General features: G+C 41.0%; 1 protein-coding gene across 5 annotated transcripts in view; it reads right to left on the bottom strand.

Annotated features, from left to right (window-relative positions):
• Positions 1 to 22,051, bottom strand: part of SLC25A13 (solute carrier family 25 member 13) — a 186,707-nt gene that overhangs the window by 135,756 nt on the left and 28,900 nt on the right. For 2 of the 5 annotated variants that reach the window (XM_040472601.1, XM_040472602.1), the window contains 2 exons: positions 19,887 to 19,940; positions 10,519 to 10,661 (listed from right to left, as the gene is read on the bottom strand). In XM_040472601.1, coding sequence (XP_040328535.1) covers positions 10,519 to 10,661; positions 19,887 to 19,940 — 197 coding nt within the window. Of the gene's footprint in view, positions 1 to 10,518; positions 10,662 to 13,191; positions 13,381 to 19,886; positions 19,941 to 22,051 lie in introns of those variants that run through there. The other 3 variants (XM_040472603.1, XM_040472604.1, XM_040472605.1) reach the window with 3 other exon arrangements.

Raw genomic sequence — 22,051 nt, 5'->3', positions numbered from 1 at the left:
GGGTGTGGATGACAGCTGATGTAGTGCTCATGGAGCTTTTAAGTCCACGTTATGCTGGCCAAATCATGAGTCTTGGAGGCTAAGAATCGTTCAAAGGGCATCAGAACTCCTAAGCAAGGACACAGGCAGAGTTCTCATGCAAAGCTCTATTTTCAATATTCTCCTCTATGTGTAGAAAGTTCAGTAGAGCAGACTGGGCACAAGCCAAAAAGAACTAGGTCCAAATTCTAGTTCCAGCAATTCACTAACTAGGTGGCTTTGAACTCTGATTCTGTACCTCCCTTTATAAGTGGGGCATGAAAGTACCTGTTTTAAAGACTCGTTATGAAGGTTAAATAAGAAAAGGGATGGAAAGTGTTAGCACCAGACCTGGAACCATAATATATTCTCCCCTCTCTCCTCAAACCGCCAATACCTCAACCCACATCCTCCCTCTCATCTATTTCCCAGAGCAGAACCAAGGAAACCAGAAGAAAACTTCCTCCAAATCCTACCACCACATCTACACGTCTCTGCCCTATACTTTGCCTGCCATTCCATTGTTCTAGCTCAGCATTTCTTAGACTTTGGGGTCTTAGGGCCCCTTTTCATTCTTAGGAATTTTTGAGGATTCCAAACAGCTTTTACTTATGTGGGTTATATGTATCATATTTACTGTATCGAAAATTAAACAGGCAAAATTTTAAAGTATTGATTAATTCACTTAAAAGTGAATAAATCTACTACATGGCGATATAAATAGCATGTATCTGTATGAAAAATAACTATATTTTCTAAAACAGAATATGTAGTGAGAAAAGCAGCATTTTATGTCTTTGCAAATCTTAAATATCTGACTTAATGGAAGACAGCTGCATTCAATCTGCTATAATATGTTGTTTTGTTAGAGGGATATGAAGGATTTCACCCTTATGCAGATTCATAGTTAGAAAAGGAAGGAGTATTTCAGCAGCCTTTTCAGATCATTGTGGCTATTCTACACACCACCAAATCCTAACAAGTGATAGTTCCTTACAGATTAGTTACAATGTGGAATCTGAAACAGTATCCCACTCTTACATTAAAATCCATAGGTCTGTCATGCACTGTGAATACGTCTTCCACCCGTGCATGATTTTGAAACATCCTATACTGGACAGCTGGCAAATACTTTCACTAAGTTATGCCAATCTTCGAAATGTTGGCACATTTCATTACACTGTATTAAAAACTCACATTCGTTAATTCCCCCACTAATTACATCAGAAAAGTCTAAGCATTGGGAAGCTGTCACATGAAAATTTTCTCTCAAATAAAAACAGCGTTCTGTGAAAAAAAAAAAAAAATGCCTAGCTCAGCTAGCAACTCAAATCAACTGCTCAAAAGCTTTTCCTCAGACGACCAACCACATGACAATAACCAGCAGCAATTCTTTATGCCTATTTCCCATTTAGTCACCCAGCATTTTCAAATTATGTGTACTCAAGGGTGAGACTTAATAAAAATCAATGATTTATACTGCTTCTCCAAGGCCATTCTGAAGTGGAATTAACCTCCTCATCACTACCGTCACTGCGAATGTGTGCTAGCAAAGAGCATGACTACTCCCCTCCTCTCGTTTGGCTTGGTGGCACTCCTTAACTGACTGGTGTTAAGGCTTCACAAGTTTTACTCACCACTTTTAGAAAAAGGCAGATGTGACTCTGAGTATTATTATGTAAACAGCTCTGACCTCACGGATTCCTTCAAAAGGTTTTCAGAGGCTCCCAGGGACCACACTTTGAGAAGAGCTGTTCTGGATGAACTCACCCAGTTCTCACAAGACCGCACCTCCTCCTCAGACAATGCACTAGAATTTCTTCCTTTTCTCTCTTACGTGTCAGATCTCCACACTCTACAGTCATTCCCCTGAGCTTACGTCATGCTGTCATCTGTCCAAAACTCCCCTTTCCCCTACAGGAATGGCCCCTACTTCTCACCTTCCCTTGACAGCCACACTCTCCAAGAGGGGCTGCATTTGGTATGTAAGAGAAGATGGGGGGAAGAGGAGGAGGGATGTCCCTACATATGAATGAGAAGTGAAATCAACACCCAGTCATTAATCAACCTTTTCCCGAATTAAAAAGAAAAATAAACCCAGGCACCTGACATTCCTAAAGGTTTTCTAATATACCAGCGACATAATACAAACCTTTTTAAGAATTCTTTTTAATTTGCTCCTTGCAGACACCGTCTAGCCACCACATTGCACGCACCCCCCTATGATTTCAGACATCAAATATTAACACAAAGTGAGAAATGCAAAAAGAAAGGGGGTTAATCAGACACCTTGAGAGAAAGAAAAAAATAACACTGATTCAATGAGAGCTGCTAACGAGGCTTTTTGTTTTGGTAGGTTAATTTGGGAGTCTGATGACTAAGAAGAAAATTTAAGCTTCTCAGGTGACTGCTGTTGATTATTATCAAGTTTTTTTAATGAAAGAGATGCCTTTGCTTAATTCTATAGCTTATGAATTTCAGGTGTTTATCTGAAATCCGTGTCCACCCCAGTATGTAGAAAACGCTCCTCATTAGCAAATTGAAAGACCTCCTCTTATTGATTCTGGATTATATTTGACAGATGAGCATTTCAGACTATGAACTGCTGATATTTAAATACATTACCCTAATACTCTTTAAGCATTGCCAATTGTAAACCTCATTAACTCCCAGCGTGTGGCCAAGGCCTGGATTTCATCGCAACAACCTCACAAAGTGAAAACAGGTATATAAAAATGATTTTATCATCAACAACATTATTATATCCTCCTTCACCTTGTGAAGTATTTAAAGGCCATACTTTTTTTTTTCCCCCTCAGATTAAGATCAAACATGGGAAAGGCAGAGAACAGACTTGATTTATGTGTGATTTAGTCACACATTTTTAAATCATCAATTTCTTTTTTATTGTTTCTTCTTTAACACCCTTATTCCTTATGCCTCAAAATGAGAATTGGCCCAGGAATGATTCTCTGTACTCTGAAGAGAAAGCAATTCTTTGCTGATTATATTGCTATCATTTTGATTCAATAAACCTAAAGGTCAGAAGGCTCTCATGGTCTGTATTCGTAATGAAAATCAGGATCAAGGAAGCTTTTGCCCTTCCACTCCACAGGGGGTTTCTGTCCTCCCTGAGCTCACCTTAGGACACCTGGGATACAGGAGGACAGGTGTACCGCACCAAATTCCCCACTTGGCACTGTCCCTGGAGCGGGGACTGAGATGGTGGTAAAAGGGACATGTCAGCTCATTAAGAAATCAGGATTTCTGGGACGCCTAAGTGGCTCAGTCGATTAAGCGTCCGACTTTTGATTTCAGCTCAGGTCATGATCTCCCGGTTTGTGGGTTCGAGCCTCATGTCAGGCTCTGAGCTGCCAGCACGGAGCCTGCTTGGGATTCTCTCTCTTTGCCTCTCTCTCTTTCTCAAAAATAAATAAACACACATTAACAAAAAAAAAAAAAAGAAAGAAATCAGGGTTTCTGATCTTCCTTTTTTCTTTTTTAATTTACATCCAACTTAGCATATAGTGCAATAATGATTTCAGGAGAAGATTCCAGTGATATTCCTTTTTTCAAAAGAAGAGCCAACTTCTATTCTTGCATGGAGTGCAAAGAAGTTCTACGCCTGAGATGGAAAACGTGCATGTGTTAAATTCATACATATGATCTCAGCAAACCGATTAGATGCCAGAGCTGGCCAAGGCCCACCCACACAGACAGGGGTCAGTTTATACTAGATAGTGAGCATCCTGAGCCCAAGAGACCAGGCACCCAAACACATCCAGCTTATTCTGGCCCCCACTTAGTCTCCCCAAGTAAGAAGGTCACGTACCAGGAAAAACAGCTTTTGAGTCCCAGCTGTCTCTAGTGAGATATCAGTTAATAATAAACAACAAACAGAAAACATGTTTGCAAAGCTCAGAGGGACACACATAAAATTTATTTTTACTTGCTCTTGGTAGATAGTTGTGTGAATAATGTATAAAAACTACCCTCAGATGACACACACAAAAAAACCCTTCATTCCCATTTTAAACAAAAACATAATGATGAGAAATCTAAAACACACATCAAAAATCATACAGACAAATCCAAAGTCAAGCACAGAGTTCACACTGTTTAGCTAAAGTAAGAGGGTCTGGGCCCTAGAAGTCCTTCTACTCCTCTTCCTCCTTGCTTTCCTCCTCTCCTTTCTTTTCAAATGCTGCAACAAGCCCTTCTTACCCATGAGGTTCACCACACAAAAGGCTTCCAGGACTGGGCATTCAAAGTTTCTTATCATCTCTCTCAAGGAATTTCACAAATTGATTAAACCCATTATTAAATCTATTAAAAGAATGGAATTTGGGGACTCTAAACACAACAGGCAATTAGAAGAGAGGTGGGGACAGGTGAAATCAGAGAATATATGTGGGCTGTAAGACAGGCACATTAGGCCAAGACTCAAATTATCCTTTGATGGCTCTTCATTGCTCTCAAAATAAAGGCCTACAATCCTTAGTATGAAGTACAAGTTCCTATGTACTTCCCTCCACTATGCTCTACATTTTCTGTGCTCCTGGTATGCCAGCTTCTGCATTACAGAATATGAGCAAGCAGCTCATAGAACGCAAGTCTGACCAAGTCACTACCCAATGAAACACTGAATCAAAACCAAGAGTGCTCCAGAAAATCCGAATCCCTTTACCATAAATTCTAGCAGTGCACAGATGTTTAAGCTTCCATGCCTAGAGTTCAGCCCAACCCTATACATAAGTGAAGCCTCCAGAGAGGGACTATGCCCTCACAGAGAGGGTTTGCAGCAGAGGTTTCTGCCTGGAAAATGTCGGGATCTAGCCAAAAGTTACTACTGGAAAAAAAAACTGCTCAGAATCAGGCTATTTGGTTTCCATCCCCCGCATATTCTTTGCAAGTACAGGTTTTCTGAACCACGGAGAAAAGAGCTGTGTTAGGGTATTAGTCTCCTGGGGCTGCTGTAACAAACTACCATAGACTAGGGTGCTCCACACAACAGAAATTCATTCCGTCACAGTTCTGGGGACCAGAAGTCCAGAAGCAAGGTGTCAGCAGGGCTGCACACCCACCAAAGGGAGACTCTTCACTGGAGAATCCTTCCTTGCCTCTTCCAGCTGCTGGTAGCCCTGATGTCTGTATCACGTCTCCCTACTTTTTATAAGAATACTTACAGCAGGGGCGCCTGGGTGGCTCAGTCGGTTAAGCGTCCGACTTCAGCTCAGGTCATGATCTCACAGTCCATGAGTTTGAGGACCACGTCAGGCTCTGTGCTGACAGCTCAGAGCCTGGAGCCTGCTTCGGATTCTGTGTCTCCCTCTCTCTCTGCCCCTCCCTTGCTCATGCTCTGTCTCTCTCTGTCTCAAAAATAAAAACATTAAAAAAAAATTTTTTTTTAAAGAATACAGCATTTAAGGCATGGATAAGCCAGGGTGCTCTCTTCAAGATCCTTAATGTAATCACATCTGCAAAGACACTTTTTTCCTAATAAGGTCACATTTCGAATTCTAGGGATTATGACTTGACATCTCCAGGTGGACACTATTCAGCTACTACAGTGAGTAACCTAGAATTTGAACTAGAACTTCCATTCCTCAATACTCCTGGGCTCTCATAATTTAAGGGAGTAAATACTTCTTAGTAGATTTACTTATATTTGGTCAACAAATTGCTGTGAACCAGAGGCCAGATACTGGATCAGACACTGGAGATATTAAAATATGCAGGACCTGGCTTATCCACTCCAGAAACCACAGCTGGTGGACCATTATCTACCTAAAAATGACTATTTCAATTCACCATGACATCTGGGTCAGCACAGCTGCCGTTATTTTGAAATCTTAAAGTTACCAATCTACAAACAGTTTTTCAAGTTTGAAAAAGATTATGCACTAGAATCCCTCTGGCCAGCCAAGAGATGTCATTACACCCAAAGTAAGCCTGGCCAAATGGAGCCCATGCCAGTGTCTTCCCTTTGTTTGGTGTATGTGCTGTGCTTCCATGGGCCAGCACGTGGCTTCACCGTGTAATTTTTTCAAGAACAGTAGTTGATTTGGGAAGATGATTTGTGACTTGTGAACTTGAGAAATGCTATGCTTCCAAAGGAAGGGGAAATGAAGGCATTCACAGTTTTACATGGAAAACAGATGTATGGTTATACCTATTTGTGAAGGAAATACTGCGGAGCTTGGGTCAGGGTCAGGGAAAATGGCACATGAACATCTGAACAGTCTTGGGTCTTAGGCAGGTCTCGGCTCAAACAGCAGCCGTGTGCTACTGGCTGAGAAAGCATAAATAGTTTGGACAAGTTCTTCAACATGATCAGTGCTTTTGGAAAGAATTACCACACTACATATGGTGAAACTTAAAATACTTCTACCCTTGTGTCCAGGAACGGCTCTAAGTTCTTTCAAAGGAATTAATTAAACAAAAGGAAAACTAGACACTGAAACAACTCTGTAAGGGCATGATTTCATAGAGTATGGTTGCTATGTAATCTCATAGACTACGAAGCTATTTAACACTGTTAATGTGAACAGCATATGGAAATATGGAAATTGATACAGTCTAAAAGATTATAAAAGAACTGCAATTAATATTCATTCAGATTATGAAAAATATTGATGCAGGTTAACAAATCATAGAAGATACTAAAAAAGACTCTAAACCACCGTGTGGGGAAGAAAAGGTTATGCATGGTTATTTTCCCTTTTGAAACTCAGGTTTCTGCAACTGGGGAAAAAAAAAAAGTCACAAGGCAATGGACTGAGGCCATCTAAGATTTTCTCTGTCACAGTGAAAAACTGAGATTTAAGTTAATACAAAATCTGAAAAAAAATGTCAAGTTAAAGAGGATGATGAGATGATGAGAGAAGAGGCAGTTTGAGACACTGGAAAGGTCAAGGTCTTTGAAGCCAGACAAGCTTGGGCACCTTTTGGGGGCAAATTGCTTGATCACTAAGAGCCTCAGCTGTCTCATCTGCAAAACCAGGAAAACAAAGCCAGCATTTGAGATTTGTGATAAGATTTTGAATATATATATATATATATATATATATATGCACAACATATATTACACATTGTTCTATCTCATTGAATCGAAGGCTATTATTTTTGGAGAGTACATACAAAAGTAAATAGGAAAAGCATGTATGTTAATGGTGATAGAGATGGGAAAAAAATTAGAAGGTATCACAATTATAGAAGTTAATATCCATAAGTATATTAATATAATTAGGAACCAAAATGTTCACTGAGTTAAAAATATAAGAAAAAAAAATCCTGTAATGTTAAATTTAAATAGGAAATGTCATTATGAACTTTTGATTTTTTTAAAGTATATTTCTCTGTTCTTTTTACTGAGAAGACAGAGAAGTAGTAACAACCTTGTAACAAGAAGCCAGTGCCCAGCTCTCAGTTTCTAAGCACCATTCCCAATCTAAAGGAACCAGGACTTCTTGAAGAGAACAGTGATTCCCAGATTAGAGGCAGAAAACATCCACCCAAAGCCTAGAATGGTTGATTTGCCTAAAGCAAAGAGCACTCAAAGACGAGGGCACAGGAGCTAGGCCCAAGGGCCCCCCCTTGCCAAATCTGAGCATCTAAGAGAATAATCATAATAGATTATAATACACTGAATTTAAAATGAAAACTTCCACGAAATTATACTGGTAAGATGAGAGAAAGAAAACGGGTAGAGGAGAGAAAACTTTTCCTTAACAAAGAGTGCTAGACAATAAATATAGGAGAAATGACCGAATTAGAAAAATCACCACAATGTGATACCTGATTCAGGAAACGATCATTGTGGATGCTAACACTAGTGGATGAAGAGTTGCTGAGAAACAGGATATGCACATGTCCTCAAAGTATCTGTTCATTAATTACAAACAAAAATTATCATAAATATACAATCTGGGGGGACGCCACCCTAACCAAGCAATCAAACTTAGCATCACTGATGCTGCAACATGTTTCTGACGAGGTACAGCAGAAAGTACAGGATCTCTCCTAACCTGCCCCTTAACGTGAATCCAGGCCTGAAGAAGCAATCAGGCAAGTCCAGAATGTGGAACCTTCAATAAAACAACTGGCCCAGGTTTTAAAAGCCAATATCATGAAAAAAAATTAGAAGGCTGTTCTAGATTAAAAGAGATAAAACAAATAAAGGTAGTACAAGAACCTTGTCTGGATCCTAGATTTAAAAAGAAAAGAAAACAAAACAAAACCACAATGAGCCGTTTGAAGTGGGAGGGAGGTGGAGAGATCCAGTATACTGGAATACAGACTGGAATTTTGAAGATACTTCACATTATTGTTAATTCTCCTAAAAGATTATGGTATGGCAGTTACGTGGTCTCCTACTTATTCTTGTTCTCCTACGTTCTTATTCTTAAAAGATAGATGCTAAACTATCATGATGTCTGCAATTCATAATCAAATGGCACAACCAAAAAAGAAAATTATGTGTGTGCATATATTTGTATGTAGAAAATGTGTGTTGAAAACATGAATAGACACTTCTCTAAAGAAGACATCCAGATGGCCAAGAGGCACATGAAAAGATGCTCAACTTCACTCCTCATCAGGGAAATACAAATCAAAACTACACTCAGATACCACCTCACTCCAGTCAGAGTGGCTAAAATGAACAAATCAGGAGACTATAGATGCTGGAGAGGATGTGGAGAAACGGGAACCCTCTTGCACTGTTGGTGGAAATGCAAACTGGTGCAGCCAGTCTGGAAAACAGTGTGGAGGTTCCTCAGAAAATTAAAAATAGACCTACCCTATGACCCAGCAATAGCACTGCTAGCAATTTACTCAAGGGATACAGGAGTGCTGTTGCGTAGGGGCACTTGTACCCCAATGTTTATAACAGCACTCTCAACAATAGCCAAATTATGGAAAGAGCCTAAATGTCCATCAACTGATGAATGGATAAAGAAATTGTGGTTTATATACACAATGGAATACTACGTGGCAATGAGAAAGAATGAAATATGACCCTTTGTAGCAACGTGGATGGAACTGGAGAGTGTTATGTTAAGTGAAATAAGCCATACAGAGAAAGACAGATACCATATGTTTTCACTCTTATGTGGATCCTGAGAAACTTAACAGAAGTCTATCGGGGAGGGGAAGAAAAAAAAAAAAAAAAAGAGGTTAGAGAGGGAGACAGCCAAAGCATAAGAGGCTCTTAAAAACCGAGAACAAACTGAGGGTTGATGGGGGGTGGGAGGGAGGGGAAAGTGGGTGATGGGTATTAAGGAGGGCACCTTTGGGATGAGCACTGGGTGTTGTATGGAAACCAACTTGACAATAAATTTCATATTAAAAAAAATATGTGGCTCTTGGGGGATGTTGTTATTTGTATTAGTAAGAGTTTGGAGCCCAAAATTCTTCACCTAATGGTAAATGCCAACTGCAATCTTAAGCAAAATCAGGAAAAGCTCATTTTTAAAATGTGAGAACACTGGTAGGGGGAAAAAAAACCCAAAGGCCTTTTGCAAAGAATCATTTAATTTTAGATGGTCTGTCTCTTTCTTCCAGCTTGGGTAGAATCCCTTTCTTGGAGATTTGGAATCATCCTATTATTCTGTCTCTTAGATTCATATGACTTAATCATACAGAAGATTTCAAAAGTTATTTGAGCAGAGGGAAAGATCATAGAAAAGTTATGTTCATAGAGCTATGTTTTACATTTACTCACAATTTTTACAGTTCCCTTGAAAAATACCAGTATACATACAAACACTCTGGTATATCTCACACCAGTCATCAACTATAGTAAGTCTCTGGGACTATAGGGGCGCCTGAGTGGCTCTGTTGGTTAAGCATCTGACTTCAGCTCAGGTCATGATCTCATGGTTCCTGGGTTTGAGCCCCGCGTTGGGCTCTGTGCTGGTAGCTCAGAGCCTGGAGCCTGCTTCAGATTCTGTCTCCCTCTCTCTCTGCCCCTCCCCCACTCACTCTCTCTCTGTCTCTCAAAAATAAACAAATGTTAAAAGAAAAGTCTCTGGGGGGTGCCTGGGTGGCTTGGTCGGTTAAGCGTCCAACTTCAGCTCAGGTCATGATCTCACAGTTCGGGAGTTCAAGCCCTGCATCGGGCTCTGTGCTGACAGCTCAGAGCCTGGAGCCTGCTTCACATTCTGTGTCTCCCTCTCTCTCTGCCCCTTCCCTGCTCATGCTGTGTCTCTCTCTGTCTCAAAAAAAAACAAACATTAAAAAAAAATTTTTTTCTTAAAAAGTCTCTGGAACTATAAGCCACTTTACCGTCAAAAAAAAAAAAAAATACACACACAGAATCGTCAATTGTGATAAGGACTTTAAAGGAAATGTTAAAGGTATTATTTCTAAAATAATGAATTAATTCTACTAGGTAGAGAAAATGCTTTTAAGAGATGGGAAGGTATTCAGTGACTTCTTAATCTTTAAAACAACAGAAAGCTCTGTTGAACAAAAAAATAAATAAAATGACCAACATACCCATCTTTGGTCTGATCCACTACACCACTTAAAAGTTCCACAGTCTTTGGATTAGGCTGGCTTTCTCCAAAAATGTTCAAATATCGAGTGACGAAGTCATTGGGAGACATAAAAAATTCACCATTTTTTTCAATGCTTGCATACTGTATAGGAAAAAAGAGAAAAGATATTTTACCCTCAAAAGCATATAATCATGAGATCAATATTTGAAAAAGCTGAAAATATTCAAAGGATAAAACATCAGATAAGATAATCTACTCTTCCCAAGGACAGTTATTTCCCAACACTTCATAGAAAAAACAAAAACACATGAAGTCTGCCAAGATTTAGGTTCATAACAGTGGTTCTCAACTGAGGGCAGGTTAGCTTGACTGTCCAGCTTACAAACACCAATGTCCCCTAATATCCAAGTCCACCTATGAGGACCAGTCTTTTCTATATGTCACCTGTCTTTGGTGGGCAGGAGACGGGGAGGGTGTTCTCTAGCTTGGTACTCCCTCCATCGTTTCTATTTTTCTTCACAGGGGAACATCTGACAGTGTCTGATGACAAATTATGACTGTCATAACCAGGGGGGAGGGATGCTCCTAGCATCTAGTTGTAGAGGTCAGGGAGGCTGCTGAACATCTACAAGGCACAGGGTGACCCCTTACACCAGAGTGATCCAGCCCCAAACGTCATCAGTGCTGAGAATGAGAATGAAAATTTCTGGCTTACAGAAATTTGGAAAAACAAATTACATCTTGTTTTTGGCAAGGACATAGAAAAAAAAAAAAAACACAATTAATTATAAAATCATGGATGGAAACGACCTCATTCTTTTGCCCCTATTCCTGTTTCAAGGAAATCAATAATGCAGGAAAGGAGGACAAACAGGCTAAACTAGAAAGCAAACTATGAACTGCATGGTTTCCTGTGGGATTTCACAGAAGAATATGTGAAAGGGTGCTCTAGAGTGGAAGTGGTCAACGAGAGACAGGTGGCACCCAATGCCTGTTCACAGTGTTCCTCTTGCCTTGGCGACACAGTCCAACTCCTGAAAGCAGGAACCTGCTCATTCCTGTTCCGTGGAGTCCCTCGGGCCGTGGGAAGTGCTGAGAAACAACATGGGATCATATGGTATCCTTATGGAGCAGGAGAGGACCTCTTGATCCTGGGGACAGAAGAGTGATTTGGGGGTGGGGGAGTGAGGACTGTGAGCTACAGGAAGAACAAGGCTGGATGGGTGACAGGAACCACAATGGACGATGTGGGGAGCACAGTGGCGTGAAGTGCTGATGACAGCACCTCCACTCCCTCTGCAGCTCCAGCAGCAAGTCCCGTTAAAACCGTTTCTGGGCACCTGGGTGGCTCAGTCAGTTAAGTGACCAACTCTTGATTTAGGCTCAGGTCATGATCTCCCCATTCATGGGATTGAGCCCATGTGCTCAATTGAGCCGATGTGCTGACAACGAGGAGCCTGCTTGGGAGTCTCTCTCTCTCCTTCTCTCTCTCTCCCTCTCCCTCTCTCCGCCCCTCAAAATAAATAAATATAAAAATTGTTTTTAAAAGTCCTTGTTATTTCTACATTTTAATTCCAATGCAGGATAAACTCTTGCTTAGATACTCAGTAACAAGCTTTGGAGTCCCTCAGGCCTGAGCTGAGCCTGCACCGAGCTCTGCTTCTACCTCTTGCCACCTGTACGACCTCAGGGAAGTAAAGCTTTCTGGGTCTCTAGCTCCTGACCTATGAAATGGGGGTAACAACATTACCTGCTTCATAAAGTTGATGCTAGAAATAAATGAATAATCATGTAATGTACTTAGCACAATGTGCTACACACAATAAGCACTTTATAAATGTTCTGTATTATCAGTTTGAACATTTTCTAGCATGGTACAAAAGAAAAGCTCAAAAATGGTCCAAGAATCCCAGTATTCTTCAGTTAGCATTGAAATGGCTTTTTGGAAATGCAGAAGAATTAGATTTTGATTTTCCTGAGGCAAAAAAGGATAAGAAATATAAAGGGAATGTTGCTGCTAATTATTATAGCGATCCTATGATTTAGACTTATACCTATGTTTGCTCATAGTGGTGAATAATTAATTTATTTAAAATGCAATTTCACTCTTCTCCCACCAGTAGATGTTTAGGTTATTTCTAAATAAAGCTAAGGTAACTGGCTTCGCACATAACAATTATCCGAATTCCTAACAATCTTCAAAGGGTAGACTTCTGGAAGAGAAATTGTTGAGTCAAAGGAGAGGAACTTGAAGGCTCTTGATATTTATTATCACACTGCTCTCCAGAAAAGATTGTACCAATTTATACTCCCACCAGCAGTGCTGGACCATGCCCTTTCTCCCGTCCTTTGTCTCTCAGATTTGTTGCAAACATTTTTCCAGTTTGGTATTTTTATATAATTGAGCCTACAGATTTTTTTCCACCTTTGCAATTCCTTCTATTACTTCTAAGTCTAGAAACTAGGCCTTCCTCATCTCAAGACTAATATTCACCCATATTTTCTCTGGGCTTTTTTCAAGTAGGTTTATCTCTTAAGTTTCAATACATTGGTACTTGATTTTTCACGTGGTTTGAGGTCAGGATCCTTCAACTTTAGTTTTCCCCACTTAATTTCTCGGTTGTCCCAGGAGCACAAATGAAATCATTCTTATGACATGTTCAACACATACTGATTATCATATGGTCATCAGGGAACAGCTTGGCAAGTAAGTCCATCTTCAACACCATTTCTGACCAGTTGGCAATGAATGGCTCCCTAAGGTAGAAAGAGGCTCTCCTCCGAGGTGGCTGCCAAATTCCAGGAAGGAATGCCGGACGGGCTGACAGTTCTTGTCATCCCTGCACCAGGAATCCTTGCATGATTACATGCATCTTAATTGCTACAATTAGAGGGAAAGCTCTGTCAGGGCAAGATTTTCTCCTGCCTTTCTCACCGCAGCATCCTCAACATCTCGGACTGGTGGCAGACAGAGAGTGAAACATGTTCAATAAATATCTGTCGAATGAAGGCACGCACTACTTCCGTCCTGGGAATTTTCTGGGCCATGATCACTCTTTGGTTTTCCCCGAAATGACCTTTAGAATCATTGTCAAGCTGCTGACCCCTAAAAAAAATTCTACTGAAAGTGCGAAATAAAATGACAATGCCATACCTCTAACTCATACACAGGATAATTAAAAAGTAATAACAAGTGTTGGCAAAAATGTGGAGCAAATGCAATTCTCATACACTGGTGTTATAAGAGTAAACTTGTTAAACCACTTTAGAATGCTGCTTGGGAATATGTACTCTAACTGAACAGACAACCATAGAAATAGCAATTTTGATCACAAGTATGTCTAAAAGAAACGTGTGTATATATACATATGTGGTGTTTATGTATATGTACATACACACATATGTATACACATATATAGAAAGAATAAAAACGTACTTTAGCATTTTAATGTCCACGGAAGCATTATTTTGGATAGCAAAAAGATGAAAAATAACTCAAATGTCAACCAACGGTAGGATATGTAAATGAACTACTGTAGGACAGTCACACAATGGCATATAATGCAGCAATGAAAATAAACAACCACACACAACGAGGATGAATCTGAACAACTAGAGCAAGAGCAAAAGAAATGAGACACAAGAAAACATGGTGTATGATTCCATTTACATAAAGTTGAAAGCCAAACAACTGGTTACCCTTAGGAGGGGTGCGTAGTGACTGGAAGGGGCATCGGATGGCTCCTGGGGTGCTGGTTCCATAGGTGTGCTCCCTTCGTGAATGTTAATGGAGCGGTACATTCATGATTTGTGTACTTGATTCATACCTCAATAGTTTTCATTAAAAAAAAAAAGAAAATCATTGAGATATTTTCTGCCCCATTTTTTGGAAGTGATAAATAATTTTGTAAATGTAAGAACATGTTACAGAAAACAGTTTCCTTCAGTTTGCAAAACCAGCTCATCACCGAGGCTGGAGTAGTCTGCTTGGTGATTATAGTAAAAATATCAAAGGTTGTTCCTTCAATTGATGGACAGACCGATCATAATAAGAATATATTGACAAAGGTGCTCCACTGCTCCTGCAGCAGGGAACAGAGGGGCCCCTGTCAGGGGAGTGGACTTTGCAGCTACCACGGATTCTTCTTTGGGAACAGATTTTACAAGTGACCTGAAGCCTCTCTTCCTTACAATTTTTTTTAAGTTTTAATATGATTAAACATACACAAGTTATATGCAAAAATGCAGGTTCAAGAGTATTGAACTAGCATTACTGCTAGCACAGGAGACAAGACAACTAAGCCTTCAATAACAGGAAGCCGCTAGATGAGCGAGAGTAAAACCACTGTATGTGGAACAGCACACAACACTAAAAATACTGTAGAAATGCGATCAATGACAGGAAAAGGGTTTCCTAACGCATCAGGTGAGGAGGAAAACTGGATAAAACGGTATTTTTTTCTCCTGTTAAGGAAAAAAAGATTTACATACATACACAGAGATAGGTATATAAAATACACACTTATATATAAACATAGATTGTATCTATTGGGTGGAACACAAGTTACTTTTCTTTACACACTTGTGCTTTTTCAATTTTCGTCAATGAATATAAAGGTTTTCACTTCAATAGTTTTCAAAAAAGAAGTTTTTCCAATTTTGTTAACACAAATTTTAAATACACATGTTTTGTTGACAAAGAATCATTATAAAAACCCGAGTGCAACCCACTATGTATTATTATTACAAACTGTAATATGGCCTATTCCCCTTGTCTAGTCCCTTTACCCACATCTTACACTACAGGCATTCAGCTACGTCCACCTCTGTACTTGTAAACGCTAGGTATCACCCGCTTTGGTCTCCCTTGAGCTAATGGTTTCCTTCTCAATTTCCCCATTCTTAATGACTGGCACCTCTCTCACCCAGACGGTATATCCAATGGTCATATTTATCCCCTGTTCCCTCTCACCACACAAGACCATTTTCATCAAGCAGTCCTTCAAAATGTCTTTACCTTGCCCACTCGCCATTTCCCCTGCTGCCACAACCCCAATCAAGTCTTTAGGGCCTCACACCAGGGTTGCACCCAACACTGCCAAACTCACGGGCCTGCACTACCAACCAAATCTCAAACCCATCCTGCCAGTGTCACTGGATGACTCGGAAAACCTCCGATGGCTTCCTATTGTTCAGCAGACACGCCAAATTCCCAATTATCTTTCTAATTTTGTCACCCACACCCTGTAATGCTTGGCAGACTCCCTGGCACAAGGCTGAATTTAAATAAACATTTGAAGAAGGAGCAAGAATCCTTCAACCTGGAGAGGCTGTCTGCTCCCAAACCCATTTCCAGGCTTCTGTCAAATGTGGCCCTCTCCCCTGGAACTCCCACCTGCCCTCCTCCCTGCCTCTCCAGCCCCACTCATCCCGGGGCTCCCCAAGTTCCCTTTCCAAGGAGCCTCCTCTGACCACTCCCCACCATAGGGACCATTCTCTCCATTTCCTGTGGCATTTTTAAACCACATACCTGTAGGTCAACCTACATTCTTTCTTACCTGCTGCATGCCTGTAAATCTGGCCTCTTGTATACAAGCTGATCTCCTTGAAGACATGGTCCCAGCTTATACTTATTTTGCACATCCTACTCACTGCAAAGTTTCTGGGAGCTTTATTTAAACTGTAAGCACTCAGTGCATCTGTCCAAATTAACACGAAGGAGCACCAGAAGTGTCAGGCAGGCAAAAAACACATGTCAACATTTAGGTTAGAAGCAAAACTGAGCACACCTAGACTTCAACTTCCACACCCAGACAAAATGTTACCACCCACTTATCACCAGAACAGGCTGCATAATAAATGCCTCGGGCTAGGAGTGCCCTATACCAAGTCCCGTCCTACCCACCATCCCAGTGCACTGCCCAGGGGCCTGTGCTGTAGCCCACCCCCCCACCTGGCACTCTCACAGAACTTTGAGTGAAACCTTTGTTTCACACCTGCTGTTTCCTCTGCCCAGAACAGTCTTCCTCTGCCCCACAACCCTCCACTACCTCCTCCATCTGATAAGTACCTACTCATTGTCTAGCCCAGCTGAGACACCACAACCTCTCTGTAACTTCAATGACCCTTGCTAGCAAGATGTAATTAGCCCCACATCAGCTTCCTACTAATTAAGGCCATATAATGCTTATCAACCATGTTATGGCTTTTTTCTACACTCACACACAGTGAAACAGTAAACGGCAGGGGCCATGAATTATGCATCTTTATATCCCCAACGCTTAACACTGTACTTAACACACAGAAAGCAACTCCCCCCCCCAAAAAAGAAAGAAGAAAGTGGCATTGATTTGAATCGTTCTTAAGGATAAAACAAAATAAGTCAGAATTGGGCCCAGTGCAGTCCTCCAGGACCCCGCTTTCCTTATCTCTCCCAGATCCTCTGGCTCTCTCTGACCTCCGCAGTTGCCAACTCCCTGCTATTGGCACATCTGGTCCAGAGGTCTACTTCCCCCAAGCTACAGAAGCATCTTCTTTTTCTTTTTTTTTTAACATTCATTTATTATTGAGAGACAGAGAGACACAGAGCACGAGCAGGGGAGGGGTAGAGAGAGGGGGAGACCTAGAATCTGAAGTAGGCTCCAGGCTCTGAGCTGTCAGCACGGAGCCCAACATGGGGCTTGAACCTACAAACTGCGAGATCATGACCTGAGCCAAAGTCGGTCGCTTAACCAACTGAGCCACCCAGGCGCCCCTACAGAAGCACCTTCTAACTAGTTTAATACACAAAAGGTAGGGTATTTGTTAGGAAGAAAAGTCAGGAAAAAGTCACAGAGAGTCAGCAAAGTAGTTAGGTTTATAGAGTGCTTACTGCTGATCCATACATAACTAGAAAGACCAGCCACAGTGGAGACGTGCCTGGCACAGCCCCCACAAGCCCGATCCCTATTCTCCTCCCACCACAGCACCATCTGTGCCAGATGGTAAACAAGAGATCCCCCGCATGCTGAGCCAAGGTGGATTTGTGTTGGTACTACACTGCCCAGGCCCTATGAGATCACCTGAACCTCTGCCAGATCCACAATCCCTTCCAGAAACTGCTGATCGCTGTTTTCTTCACAGACAGCCCCTGCCCCCCTTCCTGGCCCCATCGTCCCCTTGGACTCAAAGCCACACTCTCACTCAAAAGCTACGTTGTCTTAGCCACCCCAAGAGAAGACAGCACTTCCCTAGCTGGTCCCAAAGACTCCACCCCAGCCCTCAGACCCACATCCACAGAAATCTCACAGGTGACTCTCCAGAACTCTGCATGCAATTCCTACCCTCCTTTGGTCTCCCTGACCAATATTTGCCTCCACCATAGACCTGCCTGCTGTTGACATTGAGCAGCTGGAAAAGACACGTTGTTCCAGAGTAGGATCTTAAACTAACCTCGCCAGCTGCCATGTGGCCTCAAAAGGTAGACGTAGCTTTTACCTGGAGCCTTTCCACCAAATCGTGCCAAAAGACCAGTAGGTATCCACGATGCGCCACCTATTAAGACACTCTGAGCTGTCCCCATTTCCTGTCAGAAGGGTGCCCACAACTATTGCTAAACCGAAGTAATAGAGTTCAAAGAATGATTATGACTTTGCCAGGTCAAGTTAATGAGCTTTATCCATTTTTCTAGGCTCTCTGGCAGCCCGCTCACGTGCTCTTCTCCTGCAAGAGGTCTTCCTGAATTACATCGTAAGAGTTTTATAATATAGACCTTAAATATACATACTAACAATGTCTATGGTTCCCTCATACACACCTCATCCCAATTATGGTGGGCCCCGAATGCAGAGCAACAACTAGGCCAAGGTGAGAAACAAAGCATTTCTGTTTCCTGTCCTTTCATTCTCTAGAATCCTTTTCTACCTTAGAATCTCTACACAGTGTTGTCCTCTTGGGCTAAAACCAAATTTATAAACAACTCTACTTTCTTACACATAATCCAAACCTCCTCACAAATCTATCCCGTTTCCTCCCCCAAAAACTGCTCATATTTTTAACCATTTCCTTTTGAAGCCTCTCTCTCTCGTGTTTGAATCATTTAATTTCAAGCATTTACTGAATCAGTATCTAATGCAAATCAGGTGCTGGGCACTTTCATCCAAGTTTTTTCACTGAATCTTTAAAAATTTTTGTAACTTGTTATGAAAATGCTCACACATGTACAATATAGAGAAAACAGGGTAAGAAACGTAATGATCCATCTACCAGTTTCAAAAACCATCACCACACCAACCATAGTTCACCAAAACTGGACGATTTAAAAGCAAATCTCAGACATCATAATCTCATCTGTAAATACTTCAGTGTGTATCTCTAAGAGAAAAAAAACTCTTTATAGCTCTCGCAATAAGAATACCATCATCCGGCCTAAAAATCAATCAGTAACAATTCCTTAACACCAGATAACCCTGTCAGTGTTCAAATTCTCTGATTTCTTGGTATTTTTTAATAGTAACACAATTTGATGAGGAAAGTGATGCTCACAGCATTGGTAACTTTCTGAGCCATATTATCTGGGACATGACAGACAGTCAAGTTTCTCATTTGAAGCCCTGGTCCTCTGTCTGTACAGCACAGCTGGTTTTCCATCACGTTTAGAAAAGGCTCACATATATGCTTTTAAAATGATCTTTATAAAAGTGTCCTTTTCTGAGTCCTTTAATTCCAGGTGAGTAACATTACATGTGGTTCACCGTCTGGGACCCGAGGTAGACTTTTAATTAGAGTATCATTCATTCACTCCCCAATGTCACAACCGAGGGGAAATGTAAGACACCAAGGAAATATGTGATATCTGTTGTGATCTAATATGTACTGTTACTCACACCGAGGGCTCCTCACCTGGCACTACAGTTGCAATTAAATGAGGGTAATGACAATGAGGGTGACAACAATGGGTTTCTACAAAGAGAGGCAAGGGTAGTTGTCTCCGGATAGATGAAGGATCATGGGAATTTTACAAAGAGCTTTAAACATCTTAGGAGAAAAAGCATGATCATCAAACCACACAGGTGAATCCTGGAAAGGTAAATGAGTCGTAAGACTAAATGCCCCAGCAACTCCTTTCCAGTATCTGACACCATATGAGAGAAAAGGAATTAAAATGTAAACCATATTACCATCACAAACAATCACCTACTAGTTTCTGATGCATTTCAAAAAATACATATAATTGTAACAGATCTCTTTCCTAAGTCTTATGTAAAGATACCTTTGGGGATTTTTTCAAAAAATATAACAATGAAATAAAGAGCTGTTTGAAAATAATCTTTAAAAATTTGAGAACACAAATCAAATAAGAAACAAAATAGATTCTTTTATACTGACCTTCAAAAATATTGTTCTAAGCTCAGCTGGATCTGCTCTCTTGGTTAAAACCACCTATAAATAAACATAAAAATGTTTATATTATTAGAACAAAGCTGAGACATCAGGCTAGCAGACTGAAAGAAAATAAACTCCAGGTTAGAAATTAGTGGATTTCATTTTTGTAGTTAGAGCACCAAATTTCCCCAGTGCATAAACTGCTCCCTGGATTTTAAATTGGACTCCTTATGTGGCTTCTAGAATGATAACAGGCTGTGCAAGAAACCAGTAAAGCTCTTAATATGTGGTCTAATGAGTATCATTTTTTCCAAAAAATAAGTAGAAAAAAAGAAAAGCTGAAACAGATTTGGAATCACCTGGCATTTTTTAAACTACACACCAAAGTGACCCATACCCTTTCATAGAGGAATATTAAATATCAAAGTACAACTTGTTTGTTAACTATGCAAGAGAACATAGTTCTTAAGGAAGTTAGTGATCAAGGCAAATCATATTAACAACCAAGGGAATTACTTCCCACAGTTCCGCCAGGAATACGCATGAACGCCTATCTGGGCATGCCATGTGAGCTCTCCTCCTTTCCCCGACTTTTAATTTCAGAAGTCAGAAGTCTCCAAAGGTATGACTATTATTCTCCACATTCTCGAAATACAAGGGGCTACGGTTACCTTTCAAGAACAAAATCTGACAGATTAGCTCAGAATAGGTGTTGTGCTTAATTCCCCAGCCCACAAAGTCCAAAAACATTAGTGGGGAAAAAGCAAGACAAACTTGAATATGGCTACCCCAGGCTAACACAAAAGAGTCCTTATGTGGAACCAAACAGTGGGCTTATTCAGTGTCCCATCACCCAATCCTGCTGGCAAAAACCGTCATGAGACTGAATTCTCACCAAGCACAGCGTCACCCCATGATACAGCCAAGGAGGGGTTCCTGGAACCACCCTAATACCGGGGCCATGGCACTATCCACAGGGAGATTTATGCAAATTGTTCTAAATCCTTTCTGTGTGTTTGCAAAGGCTCTTCTGAGATCTTTGGACAATGTGTTCTCTGTCTCTAAATATGTAACTGCCTGAGCTTCTTGGCCTGCCACTGTCAGGAATAATTTTATTAACTAATCACTGGAATGGGAGAGGTAGTTTTTCTGAAACAAGTTGATTGGTCACCTTGTTTCCCAGAGCAAGACTGATAACTCCTTTAATTTCAGCTGAGTACTTGCAACCACCAATGCTACTTTTTTTTTTTTTTAATTTTTTTTCAACGTTTATTTATTTTTGGGACAGAGAGAGACAGAGCATGAACGGGGGAGGGGCAGAGAGAGAGGAAGACACAGAATCGGAAACAGGCTCCAGGCTCCGAGCTATCAGCCCAGAGCCCGACGCGGGGCTCGAACTCACGGACCGCGAGATCGTGACCTGGCTGAAGTCGGACGCTCAACCGACTGCGCCACCCAGGCGCCCCCAATGCTACTTTTATCCATAAGATTTGGTAATCTTTAAAATTCTGAATTAGTGTTCTTTGGTGTTCATTTAAGGAGGAAAAAACAGAATGCTAACCAACCTAAGAATAATGATAGTGCCAACCTAAAGGTTTCAGGAGAAGATTCCCTCCTTTCAGGTTTATATTCTGAGAAAGGTAGAATAGGCCAAACACCACTGGAGAAGATGAGACAGCATAAAAACACCTCAACCCTCTTTTTTTTTTTTAATTTTTTTTTTTAACATTTATTCATTTTTGAGACATAGAGAGAGGCAGAGCATGAGCGGGGAAGGGGCAGAGAGAGAGAGAGACACTGAATCTGAAGCAGACTCCAGGCTCTGAGCTGTCAGCACAGAGCCCGATGCAGGGCTCAAACTCATGAACTGCGAGATCATGACCTGAGCCGAAGTCGGACGCTCAACCGACTGAGCCACCCAGGCGCCCCTCAACCCTCTGAACAGCAGAGAAATACTCTCCAGTTCCACATTTCAAGACAGTCCATAAGTACTTTTTAGAAGGCATATGGTGACCCTAGGTACTTAGCTGAGTTTCCTTTTAAAAGCAAAGGTAAGTTTCCACAAAGTGAACAATTCTTGCTCCATTTGAATACCACATCCTTTAAAATCTAATTAATTCACTATGCCATGCACTTCATAAAGTCTTCCCTGGGCAGAGTGAACTTCC

The sequence above is a fragment of the Herpailurus yagouaroundi genome, unplaced genomic scaffold, assembly GCF_014898765.1.
Source record: "Herpailurus yagouaroundi ecotype Mexico unplaced genomic scaffold, PumYag 100, whole genome shotgun sequence".
NCBI lineage: Eukaryota > Metazoa > Chordata > Mammalia > Carnivora > Felidae > Herpailurus > Herpailurus yagouaroundi.
This window is presented reverse-complemented; position numbering and strand designations above follow the sequence as displayed.